We start from the raw sequence: 12,063 nt of genomic DNA, 5'->3' as shown, positions 1-12,063 counted from the left end.
TTTGTGAGTCTCACATATCCTGGATTAGTGGATTTTCTCTTTTCTTTGAATAAGTACACACGCATAACATGAGAAATTTTTTTACCAAAATATAACGCGGATAGGAAATAAATGGGGCATTATCAGTATGCAGCAAAGTGCTGGAATATTTTGCTTCAAAGGTTTCTATGTGTGGATTAAACTATGTTAGGTCAAACGCCAGTAGGTTCATTGGTCTTGCAGTTTTTACAATGGTAAAGTAGATTATCGATTTCTTTTGGCATGATTTCCAAATAATCCAAGTTTTCCATGAAAAAATGCACGCGGCAGGAGCTAGGGGAAGTCTTAATTCTTCCGTGCAGAAAAAGCACAGCTTTTCTTACTCTCACCAAACCTACAACCAGGGATGACTCGGAAGATGGAAAAGGGATTTGATGTTTATTGATCGTCATTAATAAACTTGTGTGCAGTTTCATCATCAAATCAAATGAGGTTATACCCAACATTGGCTATGGCATTCATCAAACAATACCCCTTAATCAGTCAATTTTGTCCATCCGAATTCAAATGTCCATCCCTTCATAACTCATTTCACAACCTCATACTAACAAAGAAGCAGCATTTAATTACCCTTCCAACAGCCAGTTATAATACCAGTCCACTTGCAATTTTAATCTGTAAACATTGCATAACCAGATCACAACGTCATGAACAAATTTCCTACTAACATCTCAAACAAAATTGTTTTTCCTCAATCAAACATATGAGAAAACATGAAAATATTGGATTATGAACTGAAGCTTTACCCAGACAGGTTTGAAATGATATGGAGGTGTGCGTAACCCAAACCCACAGAAGCGTTTGTTCTATCGGATTTGGGCTTTAAACACCACATAAGTCACTTTAAGGAGTTGTCCAAGCACAAAGCACTATAGTAAAATGCTTCATGAATCATAAAATCAACTCCTATAAAATCTTACAAAATACACAAACCTCAGAACCACACAAAAGTTTGGCTCAAAAACAGAAAATCTCCATTCAAAGTTTTCTATTTTCTAGGAGTTAGGTAGTGAGCTAATAGCGTCAAAATTTTTCATCACATTCCTAAATTTTAGAGTAATTGAATCAATTACGTTGTTTCATTTCTATTTCACAGGAAGCATCATTATTCAACCAGCTTCAATTTTACATTCTTTGGCTTTAAAATCTTCAAACTCAATTGCCATTATAAATGAAAGAAACCAAATATTTCCTGAGAAACGATGGGATCTAACTAAATATGCATATATGTATGAATAATCAAGTTTTCACCAATCAAAAAACAAAAGCCATTGTTAAGCGAACTAAAAATAAACACATATTTCAGAAGTAAAAGAAAAGAAAAAAAAAAAAAGAGAGAAAAAAAAGAAAAAGAAAAAGAGAGATAAAAAGGAAAAAGAGAAATGAATGAAATATAAATGGGCGGTGCTCATATTCTATGGGTGTAAATGTGTCTGTCATGCCATGGCAATAGCATTCAGAACGAGGAATTTGTATAATCATCGCATCCGACACCATTCTACAGAGACCAGATATGTAAAGCAATACAAGGCAAATCCACAATAACTAATTCAATTTAACAGTGAATGATTCATGAAGCCCTCCAAAATTCAAAAACCCCCTGAGCTTTGGAGCAATACATGGAACGCCTTCATTTTCCCTTCCCCTTTCGGCCGCCGCCCAGATTTTTCTTGTGACCCAACTTCGCTGTCCACTACCATATATAACAAGCGAAGGAAGAATTCTAAACCCTACCCGCTAAATCACACACGAGGAACTTAGGGTCATAATCGTCAAAGCACCATTGACACGACGGATAAATCATTTGTCGTCTGGCTGAAAAATTTGACTGTCGCATGAAAGAAAATATCTTGGCTTGGCTTAGTTACCGCTTTTCAAATCCACTTGTCCGTAACCGTTGAGTGGCAACGGAGTGAACCCCTTTCTCCTTAATGAAAAAAAAAGGCACCTTTGTATTTCATATTCCATTTAAATTTTTATTTTTCTTGTTATATTTATAATTAATAAAGATATTTAATCAACATAGGGTTAAAAAAAAGAAGATATTTAATCAACATTAATTAATATAAATAAACCTTTAAAATAAAAAAAATTATACATAATTTTGTAAAGAAACAAAAAAAAAAAATTGTTATAAAACAAGGCTAAGTATAAAAAAAGAAATAAAAAATAAAAAATACTTGCAAAAATATCTTTTTTTTTTTAAGGGAATGTTTTCTAAATATATTAGATTGATTCCTCAAAATAATTATTTGATTAATGGTCTGACTGTTCCATACTTGATCGCTATGATTATTAGCACATCTTGAATCCGATTTATCATGTTATTCATTTAAAAAAAATTGTTTTTCTTATTCAAACTTTGAATTAGGCAACGTTTTAACAAATTTCCTATTAGATTTTCACAACAAATTTTATTTTCTATATTCCTACTTTGCAGTTTGCGCCATTTTTTTCCCCCAAATTGTTGAAAATCATAACGATGCGAGGATATGAAAATCGGCAACCTAACAATGGGTCCAATTTTCAAGGGTTTGAAAATCATAGCAGAAGTATCCGTATGTTTATTTTACAATTGTTTAGGTTTCTTTTTAAATATTTAAGTTTGTGTTTTTCATTACCAATATGTTTGACGAATGTTGAAGATATGCTACACGAGTTAGCTTCTATCAATCTCTTAAAATAAAAAACATATAAGGTGACGTAAAACCATATCTACTCAACTAATTTCCTTAAGCGTATATCTAATAACCTAGATAATTAATTTTCCATTAGCATCCATATATTTCTTACTTGAGTTTTTTTTTTTCTTATATATATATATTTGTAAGAGAGTTATTGAAACAATTGAAATATAAAGTTTACTATAAAATCTCATATTCTTACAAAACATGACACAAATCAAACAAAATCTTAAGAAATTATCAAAATGTTCATATGGTTATAACCTATAAGTTAAAATCAAATTAGATGAGTTGCAACTTGCAAAAGGCTTTTGAATTTAAAATCTTCTTATTTTAATTAACATATACGTTGGGATTGACATATAAGGGACATCATCTATGCATTCATATGGATTTTTCTTTTCTTTTTTATTTTATTTTATGGAATATTCATATGTAATTGAACATATAATATTGAACCAGATTCAAATTCAAAATACTTTTCAGAAAGTGACTGGCGGCCTTGTCACCAACGGCAGGAAGACTAAAACGCCCCAAAAAGCACGTATTTAATTGAATTATTTGAATTTACTTAATAATAAACTAAATAATAGAAGAACTGAAAATTTGAATAATATTCATCGGTCTATTTAGTACAAATTTGCATATTGAAAATTTTATAGAGCTCAAATATTTAAATCTGCATTGTATGTGTTTGTAAATATATACATGGACATAAACTCAGCTGGTTATATATTTTTCTAACCTCTGAAGCATCAAGGAAACTTGATAAATAATTTCCCAAAAAAAAAAAAAAAAAAAAAAAAAAAAAAACTTGATAAATGCTTTGGAGTGATGACCACCAAATTTTATAATCTTTTTCGGGAAGAGTTATTGCCACGGCTGAGAAAATTCCTGCCATGCGCATTTAATGTCTATTTGATTATAATTTCAGTTTCATCCTTAAGGTTAAAAGGTTAGATTTTAATGTGTTTTATTATTTTTTCTTTGTATCATATTCATTTTTCCTTATTAGATAGGATTTTTAGTCTAAAATTTTTTAATACCTACTTACTTTTTATTTTATGCATAATTACCTTTTTTTCCTTTAAACCAAATATATTTAATGAACAAATGTTCCCTAAAATAAACAAGAAATATCAAAATTAAAACAAAACATACCAAGAATTTGAGAAAAAAAAATACAGCAACAAATGTATCAACTATCAAGTAGTTTATTCCAAAAAAAAAAAAATGTATCAAGTAATTACGTTTTTATTAATTATTTTATGATAATCATCATTAAAAATAAATAGATAAATATGATAAACCATATAACATACTATATTTATGAGAATTCTCACATAAACTTAGAAGTAAATAAAAATAGCTATGTGCTCTAATCTAAAATGGGTTAATTAAAATTTTGATTGTTTTTAAATTAGATATAGTATAAATATATATAAAAAACAATAAAGTATATATTATGCATAGGTTAAAGACAAAAATGTAATACACATACATATTATGTTGTTAGTTAAAAGAAAAATTTTCTTCTAAGTAAATATTAAATTTTTCATAATCTAAAAAAATGTTAACTAACGAAACCGAAAAGTTTAGCTAAAAAAGATTCATAAACTATTAATAAGAAAATATAATACAAATATGTTATTCTTTTGTTTAATTATTTATTTTTGCTATTATTGTTATTATTATTTTGTAAAGGAAAGTTTCTTTAAAAATATTAGGTTTATCTAAAAATTTAAAAAAAAAAATTTTGAAAGGAAAAATTAATAATATAATATAGAAAAATATAAAATTGGAAAGTCAAGGGCTAATATATAAAATACTGTAAATTTTATAGTTTGGAAAGCCAGGGGACAAAACTGGAAATCAAATAAAATGAGGGTTTAAATACCCGTGGCAGGAGCCTTCTTACCCGTGGCAATTACACTTCCCATCTTTTCCGATAACCCAAACTAAACGGATTGGATGAAGATTAAAATGAGAAAGGTGGGCTTTTCCACTTTGACAGCCCTGGCTATCTTTAATAATTTAATTAATTAATTTATATTGGTTCGTGCCAATACACATCGGTTCTCTAATGCAGCCAATTTTAATTATTACCCTGCTTCCTTAATTTTATTCAATAGTATCGTTTGCATGCCAAGTCTCTAGATACAGAAAACAATAATCCAAATAAAAGTGGTTAAAATATTAATTGATGGAAATATTATTGTCAATGAAAAACGCTGCCTTTAACTGAAAGCAACGTTCATTTTGTATTATCTGGGAAAAGAGCAAGATTAGTATACTTATTACTTAAATGTATGGGAAAAAAAAAGAAAAAAAAAGAAAAATATGTGTATGTATATGTATGATATATGTGTAGAAGAATGTATAATGTATTTTAACTAGCTAGATATGATAGAGTATCACTTTTATTTTACTTTTTATATGGTTAGAATAATGATCTAACATTCTACACTACATTTCTAACCCAGCACGTTGCATCAGCCTATTGGGAAGGTTAGTGGTTAGGAGAGACGCATCACTACCTCCTTGACTTTCCTTTTTACTAAACAAAAAAGAAATATAAAAAAAAAAAATAAAGGATCTTGGCATGGAATTATATAAGACATATACAAATACGCAAATGATGGGGACATAACAACTTAAAACTATAACATCCATATGTTATTTATATTAATTTTTTCTGTTAATTACTTTCTATAAAAGTCTAGTTAAAAGAGAGTGATAAAAAATGTAAAGAAAAGCAGCAAGAAATAATTGTGTAATATAGCAACACACACCAGGTGAATTTTTGATAAACTTCCACCAAATATGTAATGTCGTTTATACTAAAATTAAGTTGATGATGCATATATTAGCCTTAATTATTAGGATAAACGTTTTCATCAAATGGTGATCAAAATATATAAGCTCACATCCTCCGTACAAGCAATCATGAGCTAACAAAATTAGAGAGTTTTGAGGGGGTCATTAAATTTAAATCGTTTCAAAAGCCCTTGAACTCTACCTACCAACCATAGAAAAAGAAGGGGGAAAAAAGGAAAATGAAGACAAGAGGAGTAAATATTATGTAAAAATCATAATAATAATAAAATTATAAGTTTGTTAGTTAGATGGCCCTTTGAACTTCATTGTGTATATTTTTGTTAGTTAGATGGCCCTTTGAACTTCATTGTGTACGTTTCCAATGACGTGAAACTGATAAGTAATTAGCAACATACCGATCTTTTCCTATTCAATATTTGTTTTGATGAATGAATTTATTAGTTTAGAAGGTGGCAACTAGGCTTTATATAGAGTTTTAAGTCTTTCAGAGCACATGATCCATCGGTAGCTATTTTCGAGTCCCAAAAGATGCACCGCAGGAGTCACAGTGAAGTGAGTAGCGTACCCTTTTCGTGGGAGTACAGACCCGGGGTATCCAAGCACAACTCACGTAATGGGCCGGGCCATCTGGATCATAAATATGAAATGGATCATTTCAACTTCCAGCTTCCTCCTCCTCCTCCTTATTCATCAGAGACTAGTGCGGAGAAGGATATTGATCATAATAATAATAAGCAAGCCAAGCTTTCGATGCGCTTATTATTTCAACTGCTTTCATTCAGATTGGGAAATTTTTTGAAGTTGGGTTGTACGGTCATCAAGGTGGAGGATGATCCGTTTGTAGCTGCCTACTTGAATTGCACGCAGAGTCCCTTCATAGCTGACTTTCCCAGCTGCAGTAATGGAAAAAGTAATTCTGGTTCCAGTAGTACGGGTGTAAAGAAGACCATGTTCACTCTCTCTTGTAAATACTCTTGTACTGTCGGACAAAACGACGTAGTAAAAATTTCTCAGCTTCCCAAATAGAGTGCCGGTATGTATAAAACCACTGAGACAGAAACTGGCTAGGATCGTCTTCTTGTCCTTATTTGCATGTTTGGTTTGTATGGTACTTTGTAAAATTCATTTTACTCGCAGTATATATCTACCAAAAAGAGGAATACATGTATATATGCATATATATATATATAGTTTAATCATGGTCAATTTAGTCGATATCAAATATACTGTTTATGTTGAATAATTAGTAAAAATTAATATTGGTTTCTCCAGTATCCCTGAAGCGGCCGGCAAGAGCAAAAGTCAAAGTCGCCAAAAAGCAGTGGAAATTAGTCCTTCTAGGACATAGTAGTCAATTAAGCACATCCACCACCTAAACTTTTGCCTACCCATAGAAATTTAGAATTATCTACTATTTTGGAATTCCAACCCCTTGATCAATAATAAAACATAATTAAATAGTAAGAAAAAATAATATTAGAATTACCAATATAATATTATTTGAAATGTTAATATACTATTGATTTATATTTAATTATATTAATTTTTTAATGGATTTATTTATTTATATCAACCTTTTAGTCGATAAAATAAAAACATGTTATCTCCTTACGTCATAATTGTAAGCATATTGACAAATTAGTTAGAAATTTTTTAGTTACATATAACAATAATACTAGGATAATCAAAATATTCATCAAATTTGATTACAAAATAATATAGCCCATAATGTAGTGATATATAATCTGTTTATATTTATTTAAAAAATTTAATTCATATTTACACGATCTTAATTTTTATCAATTATATTTTAATATATATTATTTAATAAATATTTTTTATTGATTAAATGGTTAACTAGCTAATTAGATAAACAATACTTCTACAAACGTGTTTATTTAATTTTTTTTTTTTTTGAATCTTTCTGGTTATAATATATAATTAGTTGAGATGTGGGTGTGTATACAACCTCAAATTCCTTTTTCAGTAAGGAATTTTCTAGTCATAGGGGAAGAATTGATGCTGTTCTTTTATAAAAGAATTAATTAATGCCACTTAATCGACATATTTTCTTATATATATATAATATCAAAATATGTGTCGAAGAACATAAATAGACGACAGCGGCATATAATGGTTTGACTGCTGGGTTTGCGCGATCCTATTCATATATGCGTGCGGTTTTAGTGGGTTATGACGTAAACTCTCACTTACTTTTTACTTTAATTTTTCACCAAGTATTTTTGCGTTGCAAGAAATATAGTAGGTTACCCTTGGGGCACTATCAGTGAAACAAATTGTGATATGCAACTTGCTTAGCCTCTTGCTTTCCATTAGATATTAAATTGTCCCTTCACTATTAGAAAATAATTTTAACCTTTTTTTTTTATTGGTAGTTTGTATCAAACCAAATCTCTACAACGCCTATTAGATATTACATGTAAAATCTAAAAAAAGAAATTCGTTAAACGATCCATCCTAGTCATGTGTTACGCGCATGTATCAATTTAAAATATTACATGTAGAATTTACTTATAGTAAGGCTACTCTTCAAAATACAACTGGTACACTGATTAAAATAATAATACAATTGGTACACGGAGTCTCTCATATTCTCATATATGTCTAATTGCGACTCATTCAAACTTCCACATTTGTCTTATCCCTTTGAAATACTTTCCCTTGTTACACTCCTATGACGTACAGTGGACCACTATTACCCAGTCTACCTTTCCCAACTTCATTGTCTTTTCCTAATCCCGTTAAAAGAAATCTAAAACCCACTTTCCCCTTCACGTTTTATTTGCTTGTTCCCATGGAATTTTCTCTGCCGATAAATATTAAAACTCATCATCAATCATATATGTATACGTATGTATGTATGAAAGAGCACCTATATATATATATATATATATAGCCTAATAAGTTACATATACTCTTTGAGCTTATTCTCATATTCTTTCTTTGTCCCCAGAACATAGAAAAGTATGATGAGCCAGAAAAACAAAGTTGGTACGCCAGGAAACATACCCTTCTCATGGGAAAACAAACCAGGGATTTCCAAGGTTCAGACACACAGATCAGAGCGCGTAGTGGAAGAAGATTTGATGGTAAAGCTACCACCCCCACCTTGCCCTTCGGGTGGTGGTGGGATTTGCGTCCATGATTTCCAAATCCCTCTTCCTCCTGTTACTTTTCAGCCACCTCTTCCAAGGAGTTCTTCAGCAAGAGGTCTTAGAAAGTATGAAGACCCTTTTCTTGCAGCTTATGAGGAGTGCACAAAAAGCACTAGGACTAGGAAGGTTAAGTCTCATAGATTGAGATTTGATATTAATATTAGGTCCAGGCTCAGGAGTTTGTTTGTCGTCTCTTGTAAGAGCCGTGCCAGTGTTCTGGATGATAGTTTGGTCAGGGTATCTGAACTTCCCTACGACCGAGAGAGAAATAATTAACAGGCTCAATTAATCCAAAATTGATTAATTGGGCCACTTTTTTTTTTAGTTGTGTCATTATGAGGCGATCTCGATGGATGGTAATAATTTCAGGATCTCTCCTACTTTTCTACTTATAATTAGGTTTCTGTTTATTCGATGTATACTCTATACCATGGATTTATAAAACAAGAAGAAGCTTGATCCTTTTTTGAGTATAAACATTTAGAATTTATGGGATTTTTGTATGGTTTATTCTTGTGCAAAGTGCTACACACCCTGTTCCCTCCATGATCATTGTACTGTAGCAGGTCAACGAGAGGCTCACCATCAAGCAGCTAGATATTTTGGTCCAATCGAGTGAATATTGTGTAAATATAAAGTGTATAGAACTGTCAAATATTGTATAATGTATAGCAGGGTAGATGGGTAGCAGTCCATATTACTTTTGCACTGGTATTGCTGCTAGCTGTATATGGTTTGAGCTTTGAACTGAATCTATTGCAGTTTTGGATTATCTTTTTAGCATTAGGAGCGATTCAAGCAAAGTTGTTTATGAAATTTTAAGCTTGATTTCCATTCAATCAGTGTGAATGATCTCCCAGCCAGATGACCCAGGACCACACAGGTGATAGGAACTGATCATGAATACTCAAAAACGCGTACGCCTGGATTAAGCGATATGAATTTATTAAAAGTGGAACTTTGAATAAGCAGCATTATCAGGATAATCATGGGTTTTCTGAATCAGTTTCCACCGCTGAAATGCTTTCTACTTAGGTTATTATGTTTAGATTAAAAACAATTAAAAATGGTGGAAAAGCATGGCCGTCCCACAAACTTCAAACGCCAAATGCTCTAGTGGTGCACATATGCCTTGACCATTTATATATATATATATATATATATGCATTGTTAATGAAATCCACTATCTTCAACGGTAATTCCAGAAAATAGGGTGTCAACGCCTTCATCCATACGTATGGGCACTTTCTCGAACCATAGGTCTGCATTTGCATATCCGTTTCACAAATTCATATAAAAGGTTTAGTCACTTTGTCATATAAACAGAGTCGTGCTTTTATTACCTCCCAAAAAAAAAACAGAGTGTGTATATTTTTGTTATTTTTTTTGTTAATATTAGAATATAGTTAAAAATGAAAACTATTGTAAACAATAGATTCCAATGATTATTGTCCACAGTTATCTTTTATGTTTGTATTCGCAAGTTTAATTTTACAGTGTGGACGTAGAAAACTCCTTTTTTTATTATTTTTATTTTGATATTTGCTATTGTGATTCTTTAAAAAACTTATTTCGTATATCTTTATTTCTCAATTTACAGTAAGCATCTCTTGTAAACTTTTTTTTTTTTTTTTTTTTTTGGGTAATAACATCTCTGGTAAACTTGAACGATTAAAAACGGTGCTTAATTAACAATTTCAAACCTCTACTTTATTTTTCATAAAATTAATTTGATAGTCATAGCATTAATTTGTAGGACCCAACTTGCAAAATCTACTCAGCAGGCATGAACTTATTTATCATAAGCATGTAACAAAAAAACCTAATCCTCTATCTATTCTATTTAATTTTACATAGTAAAATTTTTATTAGATACATAAACTTTAATTGATTGAGCTGATATAAACATGGTGTTACATTTCAATTACTTATTGACATGTGATTTATTTATTATTAAAATCTTACACAGAAAATGAACCATCCTATCCCGTATATTGATAAATGAAAAGGTGTGACCATATGACCATAAAATGCTTCTGAGCCTTAATTTAGCTTTGATGCAAAATGTTTCTTATAGTTTGTATTTTTTATTGAGATGTCTAGAGAGATATTTAACTTTTTGCAATGGTTTTGTTTATTTTACAAAGTTATCTTCTTTTATTATTATTTTTTCTTTATTATTGAACATAAGAGCACTTGCATGTGAAACTTTGAAAACGATTTTGTTTTTTATTACAAACATAAATCAACAACGCATAGTAACAAATCATAAAGTTTTTATTTTATTAGAAAAAAAGGTAAAGTTTTGATAATGTTTTTTTTTCTAAAATATTAAGGTACTAGAATTTTTCTAGACTGCTATATTAAACCCTAAGAAAATAATGAAAAATGAGAGCGAAGAAGTATTGTGTCCATGATTTTTAATCCAAACTCTTTCACTTCCATTCCTACACAATTTTTATGCTACATACATGAATCAAGAACACATAAATAAGATGAGATATAAACAAGAAGGAGATCAAATTAAATGTTTTTTTTTTCCCCCTTCATTTTGATGAATACAAATTAAATTCAAGTCGGTAAGTATACGTTGGACCGTATGACATAATATTTTTCTGATACATATGTATATATAATTCTTTTTATATGTTTCTCTCATGCTAGATGTTTTTGGTTGTCTTTTAATGGAGTTCGAAGTGTTTGGCCCATTTTTGATACTTTTAATAGAGTCTAAAGTGTTTTATCAAAATAAATATATATATATATATATAGAGTGAGATATATATAAAGTTCAAAGTGAGCTCATAAGGAAAACAAATGCCAGCTGAAATGATGCTAGATTTGAATTGTAGCATAAGTCGTTATTGTTGTCGGATATTATCAAAAATTAATTTTTATTTTTCTTAAAGCTTTATTATTGTGGAATGTTCCAATTAAAGCTTAATTTGCTAAGGCTTTGATTCTACAATAATCTACTAACAGCCATACTAAAGAAATAATCAGCTTCTATCATACGGAAGAAAAACTGTTTTGTAATTTATGTTTAACTTATATTAATAAAAATGTGATAAAGTGTAAAAGTTTCAGCAACTTATTAAATTAAATTATTATAAATTTTACAATTATTAAAATGGACAATGCTGTATATAAGTTGTTTTTTTTAAAAAATTAATAATTTATATATAGTTATATTATGATACTTTAAAAAATAAAAAACAATAAACAAATCTTTTTTTAAAATGCTTGTGCTTAAAATATATTTGGTCTCAATTTCAATTTTAAAAATAAAATACTTAACAACCAAAAAATTATTTGTTAATACATAT

The 12,063-nt window shown here is 29.8% G+C and overlaps 1 protein-coding gene and 1 non-coding gene across 2 annotated transcripts; one reads left to right on the top strand and one right to left on the bottom strand.

Moving 5' to 3' along the window:
- Positions 1-1,442: 1,442 nt before the first annotated feature.
- Positions 1,443-1,530, bottom strand: LOC112492150 (small nucleolar RNA snoR8a). Its single transcript, XR_003056491.1, has one exon. It is a non-coding gene; the product is annotated as a small nucleolar RNA snoR8a (small nucleolar RNA).
- A 4,506-nt stretch (positions 1,531-6,036) lies between these two features.
- LOC125422871 (uncharacterized) lies at positions 6,037-6,681 on the top strand. Its single transcript, XM_048475241.2, has one exon. The coding sequence runs from the start codon at positions 6,090-6,092 to the stop codon at positions 6,585-6,587; it is 498 nt and encodes a 165-aa protein (XP_048331198.1). The 5' UTR covers positions 6,037-6,089; the 3' UTR covers positions 6,588-6,681.
- Positions 6,682-12,063: the final 5,382 nt, after the last annotated feature.

Source organism: Ziziphus jujuba, chromosome 5 (genome assembly GCF_031755915.1).
Source record: "Ziziphus jujuba cultivar Dongzao chromosome 5, ASM3175591v1".
In the NCBI taxonomy this organism is placed as follows: domain Eukaryota; kingdom Viridiplantae; phylum Streptophyta; class Magnoliopsida; order Rosales; family Rhamnaceae; genus Ziziphus; species Ziziphus jujuba.
Note: the sequence above shows the minus strand (reverse complement) of the source record. Positions and strands in the feature narration are given on the sequence as shown.

Excerpts from the sequence above, each read along its gene's own strand:
- LOC125422871 (XM_048475241.2), top strand. The coding sequence starts at position 6,090 with ATGCACCGCAGGAGTCACAGTGAAGTGAGTAGCGTACCCTTTTCGTGG.